The sequence below is a fragment of the Dendropsophus ebraccatus genome, chromosome 2 (genome assembly GCF_027789765.1).
Source record: "Dendropsophus ebraccatus isolate aDenEbr1 chromosome 2, aDenEbr1.pat, whole genome shotgun sequence".
Taxonomy (NCBI): domain Eukaryota; kingdom Metazoa; phylum Chordata; class Amphibia; order Anura; family Hylidae; genus Dendropsophus; species Dendropsophus ebraccatus.
In genome coordinates this window covers 86,764,690-86,785,910 of record NC_091455.1, presented here as the reverse complement: position 1 = coordinate 86,785,910, position 21,221 = coordinate 86,764,690, and the positions used below count along the sequence as shown (strand labels likewise).

The following is a 21,221-nucleotide window of genomic DNA, read 5'->3' as shown; positions in this document are numbered from 1 at the left end:
ATCAAGTTTATCTCCCGGGGATTATAGGAACCTAATATTCAGTAATCATTAATGGTTGTTCTTTTGTTTTATTCTCTTCTGTGTTAGTAAAATAGTAATAATGGCCTGGAAATCCACTTTAGTGCAGTGGAAAACACTAGTAAATTCCCACATCCCATTCTATGTGTCATTGTGGGGAGTGTTAACTATGGGGGACATGTATGAAAAGACGTAAATGCCTTTCTTAGATGCAGATGGGGTAGATTGGCGTAAAAATATTCGCAAATGGTATTTTTGTTCTGCGCCACCTTCGCCAGTGAGCTGGCGTAGGTTTCAAAATTTTTGCATGGATGGGCTCTGTGCGATCGGGATTTATGTAGAGGCAATATTTTGTAAGCCGGCGTAAAAAACGACGGACTTCATAAATGTCCTCCTATGTGTTTAAAAAAAATATATTGTGTATATACTGTATATGAGGCAGCACAGAGGCCAGTCTGCATCCACACTGCAGCTGAGCATAGGAAAAACAGAGACAGGGTTGGAGTTTGCAGGGTCGTAACCGGGGAGGACAATGCCATATACTAGTGATAAAATGTCCAGAACTAGTGCTTCCCTTCATGTACCCACATAGGACAGGTTATTCTGAAGTGTCACCTGAAGTTACAGTTACACTTGAAGAGTCAACACCCCTTCCCCAACAGGTAACATCCAGCACAGACCCTCATTTAAATGAGGGGAATGTTAACACTCATGGGGACATTTATCAAGACTGGGGTATGCCAGTTGCAAATAAAGCCGGCCTCCTTTTCACTGCCTGGGTTTACTAAGAGGCACACACTTAGTACAGCTGGCCAGCCCTGCAACGGGCACAGGCACTACGCAAAAATCTACATTTGCTATGGAACAGGTGTTTTTGCCTGGTTTAGGCTCCATTCACATGGAGTAAAACTGGTGGAATTCCACCAGCCTCCGTGTCATACTGGCAGTCTATGGGAGGCTCACGCGCCTCCTCTCTCCACATGGAAGAATTGACATGTCCATTCTTCTGCGTGGAGAGAGAAGGCGCGGGAGCCTCCCATATACTGGGAACCTTGCTAAATTAGGGTTACGGCTGATGTACACCATTGAGAAGGCAAGGCATGTTCTTAATAACTCTCCCCCTCAGTTGTCAATTCCTTCATGAATTCTTTTCTAAGAGAATAACAGAGCAAAAACACAATGAACAATTTTACTAAGAGATTTTACTATTAGCATCTCATAAAAATTATTAACAGTGTTGGTCATTTCATGTAACTTTTCAGGATAAGCTGTCCTCTATGTGTCCATTAGAAATTGTTCTATTTCTGGCTTGTATATTTTATATAGGTAGGTTTTCAGGGTTCAGGCAGTACAACTCAATCTTAAAGGGGACAAGAGTGCCTGATCAATATGGTTTACCTCAGGCCTCAGGAGTCCAAATAGATTATAAGTGTCAAAATCAGGCCCTCCAGCTGTTACAAGACTACAATTTCCATCATGCCTGGACAACCAAAGCTAAAGCTTTGGGTGCCCAGGCATGATGGAAATGGTACTCAGAGAGAGAAAAAAAGACATGGCAGCACATCCACAAAACGTATGACTGACCATCTGCTTCTCAGCACAAGAGAAGGGGGGCAATGTCTGGCAACTTTGGGGCTGCTGGGCAAATGGGCGTGTCCCTCCCATGGCGGAGTTGGTGTTGTGGTGGTGGCCGCGTGGGGCTGCGCCATTTTTAAGTTAGGGACCCACACTGTATCAGGAACCATGACATGATTTGCAGGCTTATGCCCTTTGATCAAAATGTAACTCCTAATGCTAGTAGTAATTTGTGCTGAGAAGCAGATGGTCAGTCATCAGTTTTGTGGATATGTTGTCTTTCTTTTTTTTTCTTTTTCTCTCCATAGAGTACATGATGGGAATGGTAGTTTATTTATCAGTATTAGAATTTATGGAACATGCCAACATATTACACAAATAGGAGCAACGTTTTGGACAGGAGAGACCTTCCTCTGGTAGAGCCTCCGGACATGCTTGGCACAATGTGAGACATAAGACTTACTGGCCCTTAACCATGCCTGTCTCATCATGCAGCTCTATAGGCAGTACAAAGTCAAATTATTCATTGAGCTGATTCATTTCCAGAGTAAATACGTTTAGGATGGGAAAAGTAGAAAGGTTGCCTGATAAGTGGAGAAAGTGGCCTTTTTTCTAAAATACGTAATAAAGTTTCTCATATTCCCCTGTGCTGTTTATTTAGGAACATTTGTGAAAAGGTTAGTGACAACAGACAAGTCAGGAAAATGTTAAGGGTTTCTTAGAATGGAGGTTTGTATAAGAGGACCAGTCAGTAATCCCACCGATGAATACTGGATGAATACAGGAAAACTAGTTGTGAATTCATTTGCACATCCTATAAAGATAATACAGTTGTGCTCAAACGTTTACATACCCTGGCAGAATTTTAACTTTCTTGTGCCTTTCTCAGAGAATATAAATGATAACAAAAAAAATTTTCACTCACGGTTAGTGGTTGGGTAAGACCATTTATTGTCATCAATGACAGCCTGAAGTCTTTTGTGGTAGTTGTGGATGAAGCTCTTTATTTTCTCAAATGGTAAAGCTGCCCATTATTCTTGGCAAAAAGCCTCCAGTTCCTGTAAATTCCTGGGCTGTCCTGCATGAACTGTGCACTTTAGATCACTCCAGAGTGGCTCAATGATATTGAGGTCAGGAGACTGAGATGGCCACTCCAGAACCTTCACTTTGTTCTGCTGTAGCCAATGACAGACCGACTTGGCCTTGTGTTTTGGATCATTGTCATGTTGGAATGTCCAAGTACGTCCTATGTGAGCTGATGAGTGCAAATTTGCCTCCAGTATTTGCTAATAACATGCTGCATTCATCTTTCCTTCATCTTTGACCAAGTTTCCTGTGCCTTTGTAGCTCACACATCCCCACATCAGCAAACCAGCTCCGTGCTTTACAGTAATTCCTACTCTGTTTCTTTTATCATAGGTCTTGCTGACACCTCTCCAAATGGTTTATGGTTATCTCAACATTCCAAATGACCTTGTTGCAGAAGTTTTGAGGCTTGTCTCTGTGCTGTTTGGCACATTGTAGGAGAGATACTTTGCGGCATTTGCACAGTAATGGCTTTCTTCTGGTGACTCGTGTATGCCGCCTATTTTTTTTCAAATGCCTCCTTATAATGCACCTTGAGAAAGCCACACCAGAGTGTCCTGGATTTCAGCTGATGTATTTGTGGGTTTTTCTTTGCATCCTGAACAATTTTCCTGGAAGTTGTGGCCAAAATGTATGTTGGTTTACCTGAGCATAATGTGGTTTGGTTTGTACAGAGCCCCAGAATTTCCATTTGTTAATCACAGTTTGAACACAGCTGACTGGCATTATCAATTCCTTGGATATCTTTTTGTACCCTATTGCTGTTTTATACAGTTCAACTACCTTTTCCCGTAGATCCATTGACAATTCTTTTGCTATCCTCATGGACTTACAATTCAGAAACATCAGTGGCTGGATGACAGATACAAGAGTCTGTCTGGATCCCATAAACTCACTCAGCTTCTAAGGCACCCGCACCCTAAACTAGGGGGCCCCGCACAGTCTCCCCAGGACTCACCTAATCCCCCTATGGACCTTTATAGCGGGCGTCACAGGCATACTGGTCCATGGTCCAGACGCATGCTGAAGGTCATATGATGCACGTCCTGACGCTGGTCACACTGGGGGCGTTGTTAAGTATTTTTGGAGGGGGGGGGGGGTGGAGACATGAGCAGAGAGAGAAATAAGGCCTCCCACCTAAAATAAGACATAGTGCCTCTTTGGGACAGTCTTATTTTTGGGAAAACACTGTATGATCGGAAGCTTGTGAATTAAAGATCTGATTAAACAGAACCTTTGATTTCTAGATGGGGTCCTGGTTACTTGAATGTCACTGAAAGGATTCAAATCATTGCCTCTGGTGTGTGACAGCATGCATGAGCATTGCATATACAGTGGGGCCTTGGATTACAAGCATAATTCGTTCCCGGACTATGCTTGTAAACCAAATTCACTCTTAAACCAAAGCAACTTTTCCAATAAGAAATCACTGAAATGTTGACAATTGGTTCCACACCCCAAAAATAATGATTTTTTTATTCTGAATAACATGTAAAAAAGATTAAAAAAACATTTAGGAAGCTGGATATTATATAAGTTACTGTAGAGCAGTGCTTCTCAAACTGTGAGGCGCCCCCTAGTTGTTGGTGAGGCCCAGCTGGAGAGACAGTTTTCACAAATGTAACTATCATCTGCACAGTCCTTTTTGCTGTTTGCAAAAATCTCCATTTTAGCAACATTATTAATTTGTTTTGTAATTTCTTTATTAGTATATAGAGCTTGGGAGATGAGTAAAAGGCAGCCTAGCATTATTTTCAGCTTTTAAATGGACTTTCACCACAGATAGTGATGCCCAGGCGCCCTCTTGGTCAGTCTAGTGAGGCCCAGGCATTGCCTTGGTCTGTTGGTTGAGGCTCCACTAGAAAAAGTTTGAGAAGCACTGCTGTAGAGTATAGCAATCAGCATGTGGAGTAAGATACATAGTAAGAGCATAAACCTGAATAAACAGCAGCAGTTTCCAGATACAGGAAGGAGCTGCAGATCCCCATAATGCAGTAACCTAGTACAACAGGCTAGAATAGAGAAGCAGGGCTGCTGTCAGAGGTCTGTGTGGTCACATGATTGCAATGAAGAAAGGGAGTGTGTTTAGCATGGACCAATCAGGAACAGTGACAGAAACTTTTCTATACAGCAGTGTATATAGCTGAGTGTAGGCTCATTATAGCAGGAATGGCGAGGATGTGAAACACAAGGACTGACAGAGCCTGTAGGGAGTATGAAGGAATAAGCAGGACAGATGTGGGCACAGCATAGCAGCACTATCTGTCCGGGGAGAGAGGGGTTACAGCTATGAAGAGATTACCTGCACAGTCCTGTCCCCTGATGTAAGCCCCAGCCTGAAGTGGATCTGCCATCATTTGGAAGGTGAGGGAGACTTCCTGGGTCAGATTACAGTGCTGTAGCCCACCCAGTGCAGATCATGTCCCTCCCCCACTCCCCCTCCCACCCAGTACAGGTAGCTCTTAAACCAAAGCAATGCTCTTAATCCAAGGTACAATTTTGAAAAACTGGAAGCTCTTCTTCCAAAACGCTCTTAAACCAAGGTACCACTGTACATGGATCTTTCTTCTTATAGTCAAGTAAATAGAACATGACTAAAAAAAACCTCATTTGTACGTCTAAATTTTCCCAAGGAAAAGTGATATCATGAACTGTACAGTAATTGCTTAAACACGGCACTTACCAAGAATACAATCAATCAGGTTGTTTGTATTGTCATCAAGTGTACGTTAAGGGCTGAGCTATATGTAAGGGGTAAACAATGGTCTGTGAAATATCTCTAAGTTATATATACATTTAGTCATGTTTGTACAATGTGAATGTAAGGCCGTGAGAAAATTACACACAGTGTTTTCCCTCCAATCTTGGCACACTGTATAGTAGTAGTGCAAAAGGGGCCTGGTCTAAAGGAAATCCCCAAGAATCTAAAGAGAATAAATTGTATTTTACATCTGAAAGTTGCCAACTCTAACCAAAATTTTATCTATAAAAGGAGACGTTTTGCAGTGTTACATAATAGCATTTACCCCACGTCTTCTGTTGTGTTTAAAGTGACACTGTCACCCCCTTTGTGCATTCTGACATCTCTACACAGGTGTAAAGGGTAAATTTAGCGTTTTTCATACCTTATTTCATATCATACGTCATGGTGTTTGTTCAAGTAAAAAGTCATCTTTTATCAACTGCAGATTGTGTTAAGTGGGCGCGCCCTCGTGGCCTCGCGACATTATCGCCACTTAGCCCCGCCCACAACGGCATCGTTGGTCCCGCCCCCTTGACGCCTTTTGGTTGGTCGACGTAGAGGGGGTGGGGTCTAGACCTTTCGGCCAGCCTCTTCCAATGGTCGGCAAGGGGGCGCGCCCACTTAACACAATCTGCAGTTGACAAAAGATGACTTTTTACTTGAACAAGCACCATGACGTATGATATAAAAAAAGGTATGAAAACTGCTAAATTTACCCTTTACACTTGTGTAGAGATGTTAGAATGCAAAAAGGAGGTGACAGTGTCACTTTAAAGCTTTTTAATACAGATGAGTGAACCTTGAGCATGCTCGAGTTCATCCGAACCCGATCGTTCGGCATTTGATTAGCTGGGGCTGCTGAAGTTGGATAAAGCTCGAAGGTTGTCTGAAAAACATGGATACAGGCAATATCCATGTTTTCCACATAGCCTCAGGGCTTTATCCAACTTCAAATCAAATGCCGAACACTCGGATTCGGATGGACTCAAGCATGCTCGAGGTTCGCTCATCTCTACTTTTAAACCACGTAAGAATGCTTCATCCTAAATGACCAAACACTTTTCTTTAGAGAGTTTGCACATCTGAGTTTACACATACAGGATCCACAGCAGATTTGACACTGTGTTAAGTCATTTAGTTACTTTGATATCTACAGCAATAAATCTGCTGCGGATCCTGTACATGTGAACTCACCCTTAGTATGTGATTTCCCATCGATTCTTTTTTTTTTTTTTTTTTTTTTAAAGGGAATCTATAGTTGAGGGAAGCATAAAATAATGACAGACAAGCTGTTTTCATCGCAGTGACAGAGAAGTCTGTCATTCAATGGTAAAGCAGCATCTAATGAAATAACTGGACTCTTTAAAATGTATGTGCGTCTAAACCATGTAAGCTTCAGACCAGTGAAACAAATAGCCCTCATTTACTAATGTGTTTTTGTCATCAAATTGGTGGTTTTCATTAGTTGTTTGCTGTTGGTTTCTTTTTCCCCTACATTCACTAACATTCTGTGCTACAAACATTTCTGAAAAGCAACTCACCGTCATTGTGTACTTTAAAATTGAAAAGTGGATTTTTACCTTTTACAATAATTTTTATTAAACAAACAGTCACTTTTTGACAGTTTTTTCATTCTAAAAATCCACCACCACCAGTGTGGTAGTATGATTGGGTTTTGGTCTTCTCATGTGAAAAACCCACCAAATTTACTAAGGGCAATAAGACACCATAATAAATCTAGTGGTTTGGGAAACTAACACCCAGTCTGAGATCTCTTTAAAGCGACTCTGTACCCACAATCTGACCCCCCACAAACCACTTGTATTTTCGGATAGCTGCTTTTAATCCAAGATCTGTCCTGGGGTCTGTTCGGCAGGTGATGCAGTTATTGTCCTTAAAAACAACTTTTAAACTTTCAGCTCCGTGCCCAACGGCCGGGACTTAGAATATCTGTTCCCTAACTTTGCACCACCCCTCCGTCCCTCCTCCCCACCCTCTTCATCATTAGGAATGGCACTGGAACATTTCCTCCTGTCTGAACATTGCACAGGTGCCTTAACGATCCCGCCCATGTTCAGTATTCACACAGCTGAGGAATAGGAGACAATCTGCCTGGAGCATTCCTAATGATGAGGAGGGTGGGGAGGAGGGACAGAGAGGTTGTGCCAGCCTAATACATAGACATTCTAAGCCCCGGCCGTTGGACACGGGGCTGCCAGTTTAAAAGTTGCTTTTTATGACAATAACTGCATCACCTGCCGAACGGACCCCAGGACAGATCTTGGATTAAAATCAGCTATCCAAAGGCACAAGCGGTTTGGGGGGGTCAGATTGTGGGTACAGAAAGCCATGTCATACACATATGGGTGGCACATCCACAAAAAAGAATAGTAGACTGTATGCTCAAGTGTAAACCATCGAATTTTATTAATAAGGGAAAACCAACGCGTTCCGTTGCTGTCACGAGACTTTCTCAACGGTAGAGAAAGTCTCGCGACAGAGACGGAACGCGTGGAGTTTCCCGGACCCAAACATGGACTCCCTCCTATGGTGATATTGATTCATTAATTTGGCTCTTATTTCATCCCTATTACTTTTTGCCACACTCTTTTGTTTTGTGTCCATAAGTCACAGGTATTCATATACATATCTATTATATATGCATTTACCTTGTCTTATGTACTTTGGGCCATTATTGCCAGCTGAAGGAGGGGTCATAATATTTGTACATGGTTCTGGTACCGTGTTTATTAGACACGGTCCTTTGTTTGTTGTGGTTTTAAATGATTTTATTATGTATGTCTTGCACTTGTAGTTCTATGTATTAATAAAATTTGATGGTTTACACTTGAGCATTCTGTTTGTGAATGTGCCACCCATATATGTATGACATGGCTTTTTGCTTTCTTTTCTGGGTCATGTGCTTTTTTTTCATGTCATATTGGGTTAAGCACCCAGCATTTTTACCATGCTATTAATATATTTTTGAGGAGTGCCTTGTCCATTCTCTGTATTTGTAGATTGTGGGTACAGAGTCGCTTTAAAGTGTTTCTGTCATGATGTATGCTGACCTGATAGGAGTGAGGTCCATTCTGCTGCCAGAAATTCAGTTATTCATGGATACAACCACGCAGGGTCAATTCCCTACCCGATTTTGATTCGATAGGGCTCATGCTTGAAATCGACCGGGACTGGTCGTATCCCTAAATACCATGACATTTTGAGACCCTTTAAGTCATATGGTTTAAGGCAAGGAGGGAATGTGATTAGCGTCACTAAGGGCCCTTTTACACATAAAGATTATCTGACAGATTATCTGCCAAAGATTTGAAGCCAAAGCCAGGAATGGATTTGAAAAGAGGAGAGATCTCAGTCTTTCCTTTATGACCTGTTCCCTGTTTATAGTCTGTTCCTGATTTTGGCTTCAAATCTTTGGCAGATAATCTGTCAGATAATCTTTCTGTGTAAAAGGGCCCTTAGCTGTGAATAAGTGCTACTGACACTTGGATAGTTAGTTTACAGCTCAGTATTGGTAGTTTTTAGTATTCTGTTGGGAACTGGAAAGCTGGATAAGGCTATGCTCACATGCAGTTGTTATGCTCACTTCCTGGACTGTACAATGAACATAAAACATCTGTTCTATTGCACAAAAGAAAAAAAAAACAAATAATTACCTGTTTTTCTTACTTCACCGTTGAGCTCAATAAAACTTAATAGTGAAACAGCCTTTTGTACATACATTAATATTACTGCTGTAAAATAAACAGGTATGTCCTTTTTTTCTGTTTAGGGGGGAAAAAAAAGCAGCTGGAAATAGGTACATTCTATCTTTTTCTTCATCATATTTTTCACTTTTCAGTGCTCCAGTCTGACTACACCATGTTCACCTAGGTCTATCAGAGACCAATAGAGTTGTCATTCTGTCCTTCCACTTTCCACAATTCCACTTTCCTAACGAATAGCAAGATACTGTAATGAAGGGCCCCAGCGATCGCCCTCCGGAGGTCTAATACTTGCTTCCATGTAGTCTGCTAAGCAGTCTGGTCATAGAGGCTTGCCCCTGCTTGGGGCAGGGAACTGGCAGGAGTGCTGAGGGAAGGGGAATAGGCAGGGCTGTGGAGTCGGTAAGCCGCAGCTCCGACTCCTGAATTTGATCAGTACCGACTCCTGCTCCTTCATAAATGGCCAGTCATATACAAGGGGAGTTATTTATCACACTGGCTCAGCAGCTTCTACCTAATGTCCTACATGATCCTGGGGCGACTTCTGAGGGGAAAGATATAAAGCAGCTTCTCCTGTGTGTGCAGTGGATGCAGCCAGTCTCCAGCCTCCATGTCCTGAACTACTCACAACTAGACTAGATGGAGCAGGTGGTCTTTTCCTGCTGACAATCTTCTATGTTTCTAACTAAATATTCACCATACACACAGAAACACTGCTAACAATGCGAGATACCTATAATATAGAGGTCACACATAGTGATATAGAGGGGGGGGTCACACATAGTGATATAGAGAGGGGTCACTGCTGCAGCCATAGCATACACACACAGCCTGCTGCAGCCATAGCACACAGAGTCCTACACACGCACAGCCTGCTGCAGCCATAGCATACACAGCTGCAGCCATAGCACACTGAAGAAAAACACCACATTGAGGACAGAGGTTACTGCTACACTACTTATGTCTTCATATTACACTGCTGCTCATATACAGTCATCCAGCATCCAGGAAGGGAACAGCACAGATCTCCCCGCATACAATGGACTCTTCCAGTTCAGAAACAAACTGCCAAATAGTGACCCCCAACTTGTCCCGACCACCCTTATCTAATAGGGCCAGTGTCCTATTACTGATATATTCCCCGACCACCCTTATCTAATAGGGCCAGTGTCCTATTAGAATGTTGTTCATAATATATATTGATGAGCAAAACTTATAAAATTCATATCAAAACTCAATTCTTTAAAGCTGGAATCGGAGTCTGTACATTTTTTCCGACTCCAGCCAAAACTAGTTCTGACTCCACGACTCCGACTCCACAGCCCTGGGAATAGGCTCTGAGACGCTATGGCAGCTGAGCGTCTACAAGGAGACTCTTGGCTGCCTGGAGAGCTTCAGGTGAATGACAGGCTTTGGGGACTTCCGGTGCAGGCAGTGTCTCTGTACTATGCTACCTGTTCCAGGAAGATGACGGAGGACTGGGAACAAGTGACAGTTGAGTTCATGGTTTATTTTTTTACTGGGGGCCCTGCTCAGAGAAGATGGGACACTGCCACCAGGATTCGGGCAGTGCCTCCTGCTTGGGTTAACCCCTGCCTAACCACAGCAGGGCTCCCCAGCTGCAGCTAGTCACCCACTTCTAAATTAAAGTCTGTATAGATTATAATTTAGAAGCTGGCAAGCCCTACAGTGGTCAGGTAGAGGTTAAAATTTTTCGATGTATGAGACAACTCTGGAAGACCTAAAAAACTCTTAAAAGGGGTCATCTTATACGCTGGACAATACAGTAAATAGATGTAATTAAAAATCATATTTTCTATAGTAATATTGACTAAATGCCTTCACATTTGTTCTTATGTGATAACTGGGTTTTCCAGGCAAAATGTATTAATGATCTATTGTTCAAGTAGGTCATCAATATCAGATCAGTGGGGAGCTGACAACAAACACCCCAACCCATCAGCTGTTTGCCAGAGCTGTGGCGCCGCCATACAGTGAAACAGAGCACAAAGTAGACACCTCCATAGAGTCTGTAGAGGACATTCTGGGTGAGATTAAAGTGAACGAGAGCTGATCTGCACTAGCCCTGCTTGGTCAATATACAATGTGCTGTCTGCTTCCTGCTCGGTTTCTCGGTGTATGTCATTGCCAAAATACTAGAAAACAGCTGATCGCTGGGGTGCTAGGTGTCAGATCTAATATTCACCCAGCTTAAGGCTATGTTCACACAACATACTAACAGCAACCGTTATTTGGCACTCAAAACAACAGCCGTTGTTTTGAGTGTCAAACAACAGCCATGGTTTAGCATGTTCATTGCAACGACGACCATAACAACATTATTTTAGTTCAATATTGACTGCTGCTCCTTTTGGATAGCCTAAGGCCATGTTCACATGATGTATAACAGCCGCTGTTTGACACAGCTGTTGTTGGCAGTGTCAGACAACGGACGCTGTTTTACATGTTCATCCAGCCGATACTGCATTATTGGCTGGATAAACATTCTTTCAAAATCATTGAAATCCAGCCACCATATGGATGTGCCTGGAAATCAGTTATCCACTGATTTTCAGGCACACTACGGCCGGCATGTCAATTATTTGTGCAGCCGTAGCGAACAGCTGCTGTTCAATACACTGTGCAAACAACAGCTGCTGTTTGCATTGATTTCAATGCTGCTCATTATTTTATAAGAAGAATGGCTGTTGTTTTATTTGCTAACAATGGCCGTTTTTGTCATTAAAAATAGTGTGAACATAGCCTAAAGGTGTATTCTGGTCAAACATAACTTTTAATATCTTGCTGCCCATGGTGTAACAATTCATCCCTTACTTGTTATCTATTAAGTTTCCTTCCCCCAGTTCGGATCCTGCTGCTTTCTGCTAAAGACGAAGAAATCTGTGTGTGAGCTGTTCTCTCAGTTTCTGCTCTGAACCCATAATCTGAGGTCAAGTTGGTGATGAACTTACTGTGATTAATTCTCTCGTCATTACAAAGTTGCAGATAAAGCTAGCCAGGGACTTGTTTACATCAGCCATATGGAAAGCGCGGAAGGGGGGGGACAGAGAGAAAAGTTCAAACAAACAGATTTCTTTGTCTTTAGCTCAAAGCAGCAGGATCAGAACTGGGGGAAGGGCACTGAATAGATAATAAAAAGTATGGAATAAATTGTTAGTCTCACCATGGGCAGCAACATATGAAAAGTTATGTTTGAGCTAAATAATCCTTTAAGGATAGGGAATCAATATATTTTGTCAGAGAAACACCTTTAAGACAGCTGGGCAGAAGAGAATACAATAAAAGCACACAATAGTAAAACAACACAAAATATACAGTGAAGAAAACAGACACCCGAATACATAGCAGACAGGAAAAAAGTAAACAGGGCCAGCACACAAAACACAACTTGCCACTGCAAAAGGCCCATTGCATTAGTAAATGACAAGTATTGTCCAATGCAAAGACTCAACAGGCTAGAAGGAAAAGACAGAGAAGATTAGTTAACATCATTGATTGCCCAAATTGGATTCAAGGAAGATTTTTTTTATCCAGTTTCAACTTATTCTTTAGCAATCTATGGTCCAATATTGAAACATTCTTTCAAAAGGAAAATTTCTGATATGGCTTAACTCACCTGAGACCATGTTCTAGAATGTACTCAGAAGTAACTGGAACATTCTGTCAAGAATTTTTAGTATTTTTAGAAGTAAAAGAAAAAGTCTTCCTTGAATAATGTAAGCACCAGGATGTTCCTTGTAAGAACACATATTAGTATTCCTGTATCACCACTTACCTGGTCTTCTCCACAACAGTGTCCATAAACACTGAGTCTGCACCTCCACCATTACAAACCATCCCACCACCATCCTCCTCATCAAAGTCAGAGGTGTTCAGGAAATCAAAGCTCTCTAAAGCACTCTCAACAGTTAGACTTATACTGGAAGACCTGCTTCGGTTTACAGATGGCTTGCACTGCAAAGGTAGAAGGGACTAGTGAAGATCAGACATATGTTATATATTGAAACAGAACAGTAAAAACTAAATTTAAATCTTTTAAGTAAATGCTCAGTGTATCATTATGTACTACTGTCCTCTCTGATTTTGTTAGTTAGGATTCTGGGTACTATGCCTGCTATGAAGTGTGCAATGAGGGCACTGAACAAGGACGAACAGATGCATAGTGTATTGTCTTAGACACGGACACATGGTCCCCACATAGACACATGGTATGATAATGACTGTGGATGACCCAATATTGGATGGTAGGAGGCTGACACTTGTTTACAACAAAGGCTAAATAAGACCTCTTTCTGTATGTAAACTGACAAACCTGTGCTACAGTGCGCTTCTATTAGGATTGACATTGTAATACTGGACAAATCACATAATGACTATAACAGCATATATATACTGCTTTGTCTAACAACTCCGTAAAACATTCATGAAAAAAAACATATTTCATTTAAGCTGCTAGCCATTTTAATCTAACAGTATACAATGATTTTGTCCCTTTAGCCTTAGGGCCCTATTCCACCGGACGATTATCGTTCAGATTATCGTTAAATCGTTAGAATCTAAACAATAATTGTTCGGTTGAAATGCAGTTAATGATTAACGACCGAACGAGAAATCGTTGATCGCTTTATAAGACCTGGACCTATTTTTATTGTGGCTCGTTTGCAAAATGTTTGCAAATCGTTCGCATTGAATAAGACATCGTTCGGTCGTTTAGCGAAGAAAAACGATCGCAATTACGATCATAAGTAACGATTATCGTTCCATGGAAATGAGTGAACGTTTTCAGGTCTTTCGCAATAGCGGTCGTTTGAGAACGTTAATCGTTAACGATTATGCAAACGATAATCGTCTGGTGAAATAGGGCCCTTACTGTGTATTGTGCTCAGTTACACATCTATTACTACTTGTACCAGTTTTCCCATTGCTCATAGTAACTTCTCTACATGAAAGTGAATTAGGGTTTGCCATGTCCATCAAATGGGATACATCTACTCAAATGCTTTCCTAGATATTGTATAGTTTTTTAACCCACTTAAAAAGGTAAAAACTGAGGCCAGACAACACTCTTAACCATCACAAGAGTGAACAAAATACATAAAACTTTTATACCATGATTTAGCTAATGAAAAAAAAATTATGTTCACCTATACCTTCTCATTTCTATGTTTTGTTCCCTATTTTTAGGGCTTGCTTTCTAAAATTTCTATTTATACAGATGTTAAAACAATGTGCCAGAGTAAAATTAGACTAGACAGTCTATGGATGCTCCAGAATGATCACCAGCACATCTGTATAGAGTCTAGTTCATGGTTATTAGTTGGCTTAAAAGGGAACCTGTCAGGCAGGAGACTGAGGAAGAACCCACACCCTACTCCTTGCAGGGTGCAAGGAGCAAATACTTACCCTCTCCCCTCAGTGACGTTCCGGATGCTGGTCCCCTTGACAAGAAATTGCCCCCTCCTCTGCTCATTAGTATAATGAGAGCAAAGACGAGCGGCTGAGTTTTTCTCTGCAATGGGATTGGCATCAGGAGCGTCACAGGGATGAGAGGGTAAGTATCCAAAGTTTTATAAAGGGGTAGGGTGGGTTCTGCCCCGGTCTTCTGCCTGACAGGTTCCCTTTACATCGTGCACAATATTATCACACCAGGTTGCATCTATTTCTTTCACCAAAGCCATGCCCATTTTATTAGACACAGCAAACACACATAATAAACGTGGTGCACAACAGGAAAGTCAATTTTTTGGGCACAAATTGTTCCAGGATTTCTACTAAAAATGCACTAGAATCCTGGGCCAATATATTTTCAGGTTCATGTGATTTTTGGGTAACTTTTCAAAGCCATATGTTATATCAATAAATTGTTGCATGAACCTGTTCTGATTGTTACAGGTCATTGATGGCATTGGTATCTGGGCGTGTTGCATTTTTTAAAATCAGAATTCCCCCTTTATTAGCTAAACCTACAAACTTCATGTAATATGGCACACCACTTTACAGGACAGCATGGAGTGAAAATGAGCTTCTTCCTAGCAAGCAGAAACCTCCCAGAATAGAGACCCTCACCCGTTGGATCCATTGCATGCAGCAACCTAACAGACTTTCCATCTGCATTTGGGTTCATGCGGAATTCAGGCTATGTGGCTACTACTAGTAAAAAGCTATGCCAAAGTATACCACAGCAGGCCCACTCACTTTACGTACTGAACATAGTCTACTGGTCATACTGTAGTACTAAATGTAGTCTACTAGCGACAATATTCAGTACATTTCCTGAATATATACCTTTTATTTTCTTGCTATGCTTTTGAGCCCTGCACAATAAAAGTATACATTCTAGAAAAGGATGCTATAACTAGTAGTCTACTTTTAGTCCATTGAAGTAAATGGGTTTCCTTTGGTAAGCCGCAGTACTTTTGGCAGTATCCCCAAGTATACCCAAGTGACATACTGCCTCAACCTAGAAGTCTACAATAACATTGTTTCTAACTCTCGGCACATGAACACCAACTTTAAATCAAAGAACAAATGAAAAAGAAACAGAACAGTAATGTGATGCAATGAGGACAGTTATGGAATGAAGCAATAAAAGATTAAAATGTAAAAAGTAAGCCCTGTGTACAATACAGCTACACTACATACTCATTCCACAAAACAGTGTACAACCAATACATGCATTTGAAATGGAAAAAAAGACATAAAAACACAAAGAACATGCAATAAAACAATTTTATTTGTGTGAAATATAGAACATGAATCTAAATAAATGGATAAGTGGTCACATTAAATAGCATGTGTAAGCTACAACTTTTCAACCCCCCTTCATAAACACTATATTAAGTATGACACACTTCACCGTGTCCTGTGCAACAACAGATTTTAAAACATTTAAAAAAAATAAACACACAAAATACTCTCTAAACAGTACAAAACCCATCTCTGTGACCAAACCCATAACCCACAAGTTAAAAAAAAACACAACTGGAGTTTCCCCTCTTTTTTGCAACATATAAAATAGAAATAACTCTATATACAATATACGACTATAAACATCTGGGAAAAAGTATGTGTTATATTATCAGGCTTTCATGTATTTCCTCAGAAAACACTTAAGTTTTTTCCTTCACATGTATAAAGACTATTTACAAAAGCTGATTAAAAAAATTAAAAGGAAATGAAATCTTGGAACCCAAAGAAAGACTATTGGAATAATACTGTCTTGTACAGTACAAAAATAACATTGCTAATAATCTATAAGTGCTATTAGGCGCTAGCAAAATACAGTGTCACAAGTGGCAGTCACCATACAATCACAGGTAATCTAAAGACAGAGTGATGCTTTGCAGTCACTTACTTTTAGGACATCTTCAAGGTGAGTAATTTCATGGTACAATTCTTGATACTCGGAATACTGGTCTTTACAAGGCTCCAGTGTCAGGAGGAGTCCTTGCAAAGACTCCTCTAAAGTTCCATCCAAGTAGGACCTGGAGGCTTCGGCTTCACTATAAGTGGTGCAGTCAGACTGAAGTCTCTCCGGAAAAGCAGGTATTTCTGTGGATGTAAGCCTTTTCACCAGCTGTTTGGTGATATTTCCTTCATATGTGTCTAGCTCCACAGGCTTCAGCTCAGAGGCCTCTTCAGAGTCTTGCAAAATTGACACAGAGACATTTGAAGTAATGTACATGTTACTATCCACAGTGGGCAAATGGCTTTGGCAAGCAGAGAGGTCTGATGTATCTTCTGCAATGGTTTCCTCAGTTTCACCAATGTGCTCCACAATGGACTGCGATCCCTGTGACTGACCAGCTGAATCGGCAGAAGAACTGGCACTGATACTGTCTTTCACTGGTTCCTCTGAGGACTGATCACTGAGGTTATGTTCTGGTGGGGTGACTGTGATTTCAGGGTTTGAGTAGCCCAGAGAAGATGTGGGTGTAGATCTGGGTGGTGTACAGTCACCATTAGGCAAGTTGTCAAAACTTAAGGAGAGGGCTCTCTTCTCAATGGTTTCTATACCACCATCGAAAACATCATCTTGCAAATTAGACTAAAAAAAGAAAATACACCATATTATAAAATTTTTAACTTTACAACTACTAAATTATTATTATTATTATTACAGAAAAGCTCAGCACACCCAGTAAAGACATGCCATTCCAAGGACCACAACAAATACAACACAATGTTATGGACTTTTTCTCACAGAGTCCAGAAATTATGTGCAGAAGAAAATTCCATGACAAAATGGTCACAAATTTCTGTTTTCTCTGAGTTAATGAGTTACGGGAATTAATATTATAAAGGTCATAATTTAACAATAATTTCTGGCATGGTAGAATAGAGTTTCATGTGAGAACAGTAAACAGACTAAAGATTTGACCATTTTACTAAAGTGTACCTCCAGTGTACCTTAAGAATAGATACACACCTTAGGGTGCAAAGTTTCTAATTGCCAATTAAAAAGCACTCATCTACACTCCTTACCAGGAGACTGGGGGGGGGGGGTATCATGCTGTGTAGCAGATGCAGATGGCAAACATTGAAGAATTTATGTAAGAAATGTCAAAACTAGAGGGTGCAGGATGGTAGCCACACCTGTGTACAAAGCGAGCAGGTGTGGCATCCACTTGTGCAGTATTTATCTCAATTTATGGTTGCTTAAATCTACACCAGCTTTGAGCTTTGACGTGCCAGGGGACTATTTGCTATGTAAGTAGACGTAAGTGAAAAAAGTAGCATGAGCAAGCAGGCTTGTAGAGAAAGTGACCAGGACAGGACTGCAGCTCCACTGGATCTGTGACATGGCAAACAAAGATTTCCTGTTACTGGATTAGGTTGGATATGGAGGGGAAAAGATTCCCGTCCATACTGTACATAAGTATCTAAGAGCGTAGAAAAGTTTTTTTAGTTTTCACTGGAGGTAGGCTTTATGAACGAGACAATGTCGTTTACAGCTAAAAAGACATAATTTGAGTAGGTAGAAAAAATGAAGACATACAAAGATAAATGAACTGTAAATAGTGTAATGGCAGCTTGACTAGCAATAACAGCTCTGTGTAATAAGGCCAGCTATCTGAACGAGTGATCATTATGCAGCCCTTCCTGTATGATACTCAAGACTTGTAAAAGTCTCTTAAAACAAGTGCACTCATTTACAGAAAACATAAGCCCATGTTATAGGGTCCTAAATGATGGAAACTCTGGGCTATAACCTCACTGGTGCCTTGTTTGGGCTTTTTATTTATCTTCTACAAATTAGGTTCTGTTCATCACAGAGGTAAACATCAGGAGTGTTCCCCCACATATACCTCCAAAGTAAACCTACAACATAGTGGAATACTGTATGTCAGTCACTCTTATTCTAATTCTCATTCTGTATACCACACACTATAATTTATTTAATGGTGTCCCTCTACATTAGAAAGTAGACTACGTGCATACCAGTACAACGTATGCCAAAAAGACATTCTTTTGGCATAACTTAGGTGCACAAGACCCTACAGATATGTGAAAGAATACATACACATTAATAATCCTATTACCTCTGACATGCCTACATATAGGCATAAGCAGAGCCATACTGAGGAATAGGGATAGAGCAGGCTTTATCAGGTAAATATGTAAAAGTATTTTTATAGCTACATGTTTTGTTCACATGAACATTATGGCAGAATACTGCACCATATTAGGCTATGCTGTATTTTTAAAACAGTATCATGTCCTAAACCCAATGACCATGTCACACAGACTTACTTCTTCTGGATGTGAAAAACCTTACTTAAATACCCTATCAAACATAAGTGTGATGTAAGCATGTAGTACTGTGCTTTTCCATGGAGAAAGAATGGGTCAGAATTTCTCCATGACACCATAGTGACATATGTGAACAGGGTATAACTAATAAAGAATTTGTTATCATGGTTGTGTAAGAAATAATTTAAGTTGAGCAAAACTACTACTTAAAAGAAAACACCCAACTCCACTAGCACAGCCTTTCTGATCAGCAGTGTTGTGGCTGGCACTCACAACAAAGAAAACGTCATAGAAATGAGAAGAAAAACAATGCTGCATGCATAAATGTTTAGTAAAAACGTCTGAGAGATGTACACAGATCACTCATGTATAACTCACATATCTCTCTCGGCCTGATCTAGGCCTCAGCCTGAGAGATGGCAGGTCACTAAAAGAGCGACTGCGCCGGAGTTTGTCAAAGAATGTCTCCTGCAATGCATCCATAATAGAAAGTCGTGGCCTGTCTTGCGGAGGGTTGAACCATTTCTTCAACGGGTTAAAAGCAAATGGGATGTTAGTAATCACAGAGCACACAAGTTACCACAGTGCGGAGAGGTATACAAGCACTTAAAGGGATACAAGTGTAATATACTATGTGCCATTTATTTCCTAATATCCCCCAAAGGGAAATCACACTTTAAATATAGACTGAACTGATTATTTTGTAAACTTTCTCAAAATGTCTGAAATTTCACAAAGAAAACGTCAAAGCTGTAAGTAGTGAGAATGAAACCACTTACAAAGAAAGAATGGTCTTTAAAAGTGGGTGTCTCTGGGGTGCCCTGGCTGTATATGGAGACTCTTCTTTGGATAGCAGCAGCTTTGTTTATATTGCCTGTTGATGGGGTAAGATCCTCTGTATCGAATGGGCTGCAACACAAAACATATCACATTTATCACAGAAATCTCTTGGTAATCTTAGGTTTTATGAAATAAAGCTAAAGGGGTGTCCGGCAAGCAGGAGAGGGCTAAAGCCTTTTGCAGCAGAAGATGGCTAGCCTTCTACTCGATGGCACTGTAACTTTTTCTCTCCCTCCTCCCTTCCAATATCAAAGATATTGTGCAGCTATTTGGCATCGTGTGCAGGCGTAGTTTTTCCCACACACCATGATGGCACCTTGATTACCTCCCCATCGTGGAAGGTTACCCCAAGATGTGGAATTTCAGAAAATGAGTGCCGGCAAGGAGAAGGCTTTCTTATTTCTCAGCCAAGTGTTAAGGAGGCAGAGCTGCACAAGTGTCATAGCAGGATTGCAGGAGATAATCTCCACAAAATTATCATGAAGCAATCTTCAGCAATGAGACGGATTGAGCGTCCACCTGGAGAATGAATACAGCCATGTGCTTCACCCAGCTATAACTTAGGGGATCTCAGCATTGAGACCCTGAGAGATTTAAACCTTTGGACATGCTTGTGCAACATGTCAAAAGGTAATTTAAATGACAGTAATGGTTTAAATAATACAGGACTGTACGAATCAGTCAGGAAGAGCATTCAGTTATAAGTATAGTATTGTGTTATTAATAATATTGTAGAGTGTCATAGTAAAGCCAGGTTTCCCTTGATAGCCCTAATGCAAATGGATCCCTGTCCCCTGTACAGATCCTTTATCATTTGTCCCTAGACTAACATGAGCTTATGCTATACATCCAAGTCCCCCAAACAAAGATATTTGAGATATGTTTTTTTTTTTTTTCATGAACTAGCATTGATGATCATTGATCTTTTTACACTGATCGATTATGAGTCTATGACTGTGTTTTTACTTCCCAGGTAGCCCTAGCGCTTTTATCTGCATTACAGATTTGGTTTTCATGTCAGTTATAATTAGTAATTTTTGCCTTTGGTGGTGATCAGCACAGGTCTAAGAACATTCCTACTGTAAGACGGCTTCAGGAATCCCCCCCCCCATGTTTATACTTTGGAGGAAGATTGCAGGAGATCATAATAGGTCCAATATGATTCCTCTTGAATGGTGAACGCAGGTAGACATATAAACGTGGTTATAACTTTAAAAACACAAATCCTCTGGATTGTGGTAAATACCATGGCCGTCCAGAGGAGGTGGTTTCCATGCATTTTATAAGATTATTTATATGTCCATCTGTGCTCACGATTTAAGAGGTAGGACTTTAGTCCTAATAGGATCTCCTGCAATCTTGCTTCACACCCCAGTCGTGTCTGTCGGTGGTCCCTAGAGGGCTGGTGTTACTGGTGAGGCCTGTTATAGAGTTGTACCTATTTCCCATGCACAACCTAGAGA

The 21,221-nt window shown here is 40.9% G+C and overlaps 1 protein-coding gene across 7 annotated transcripts in view; it reads right to left on the bottom strand.

Annotated features, from left to right (window-relative positions):
• The window catches only part of RIPOR2 (RHO family interacting cell polarization regulator 2), a 161,048-nt gene that overhangs the window by 35,290 nt on the left and 104,537 nt on the right, over window positions 1–21,221 (bottom strand). For 6 of the 7 annotated variants that reach the window (XM_069957916.1, XM_069957914.1, XM_069957915.1 and 3 more), the window contains 3 exons: window positions 19,698–19,827; window positions 16,520–17,212; window positions 12,941–13,119 (listed from right to left, as the gene is read on the bottom strand). In XM_069957916.1, coding sequence (XP_069814017.1) covers window positions 12,941–13,119; window positions 16,520–17,212; window positions 19,698–19,827 — 1,002 coding nt within the window. Of the gene's footprint in view, window positions 1–12,940; window positions 13,120–16,519; window positions 17,213–19,296; window positions 19,444–19,697; window positions 19,828–21,221 lie in introns of all 7 variants that reach the window. The other variant, XM_069957920.1, reaches the window with a different exon arrangement.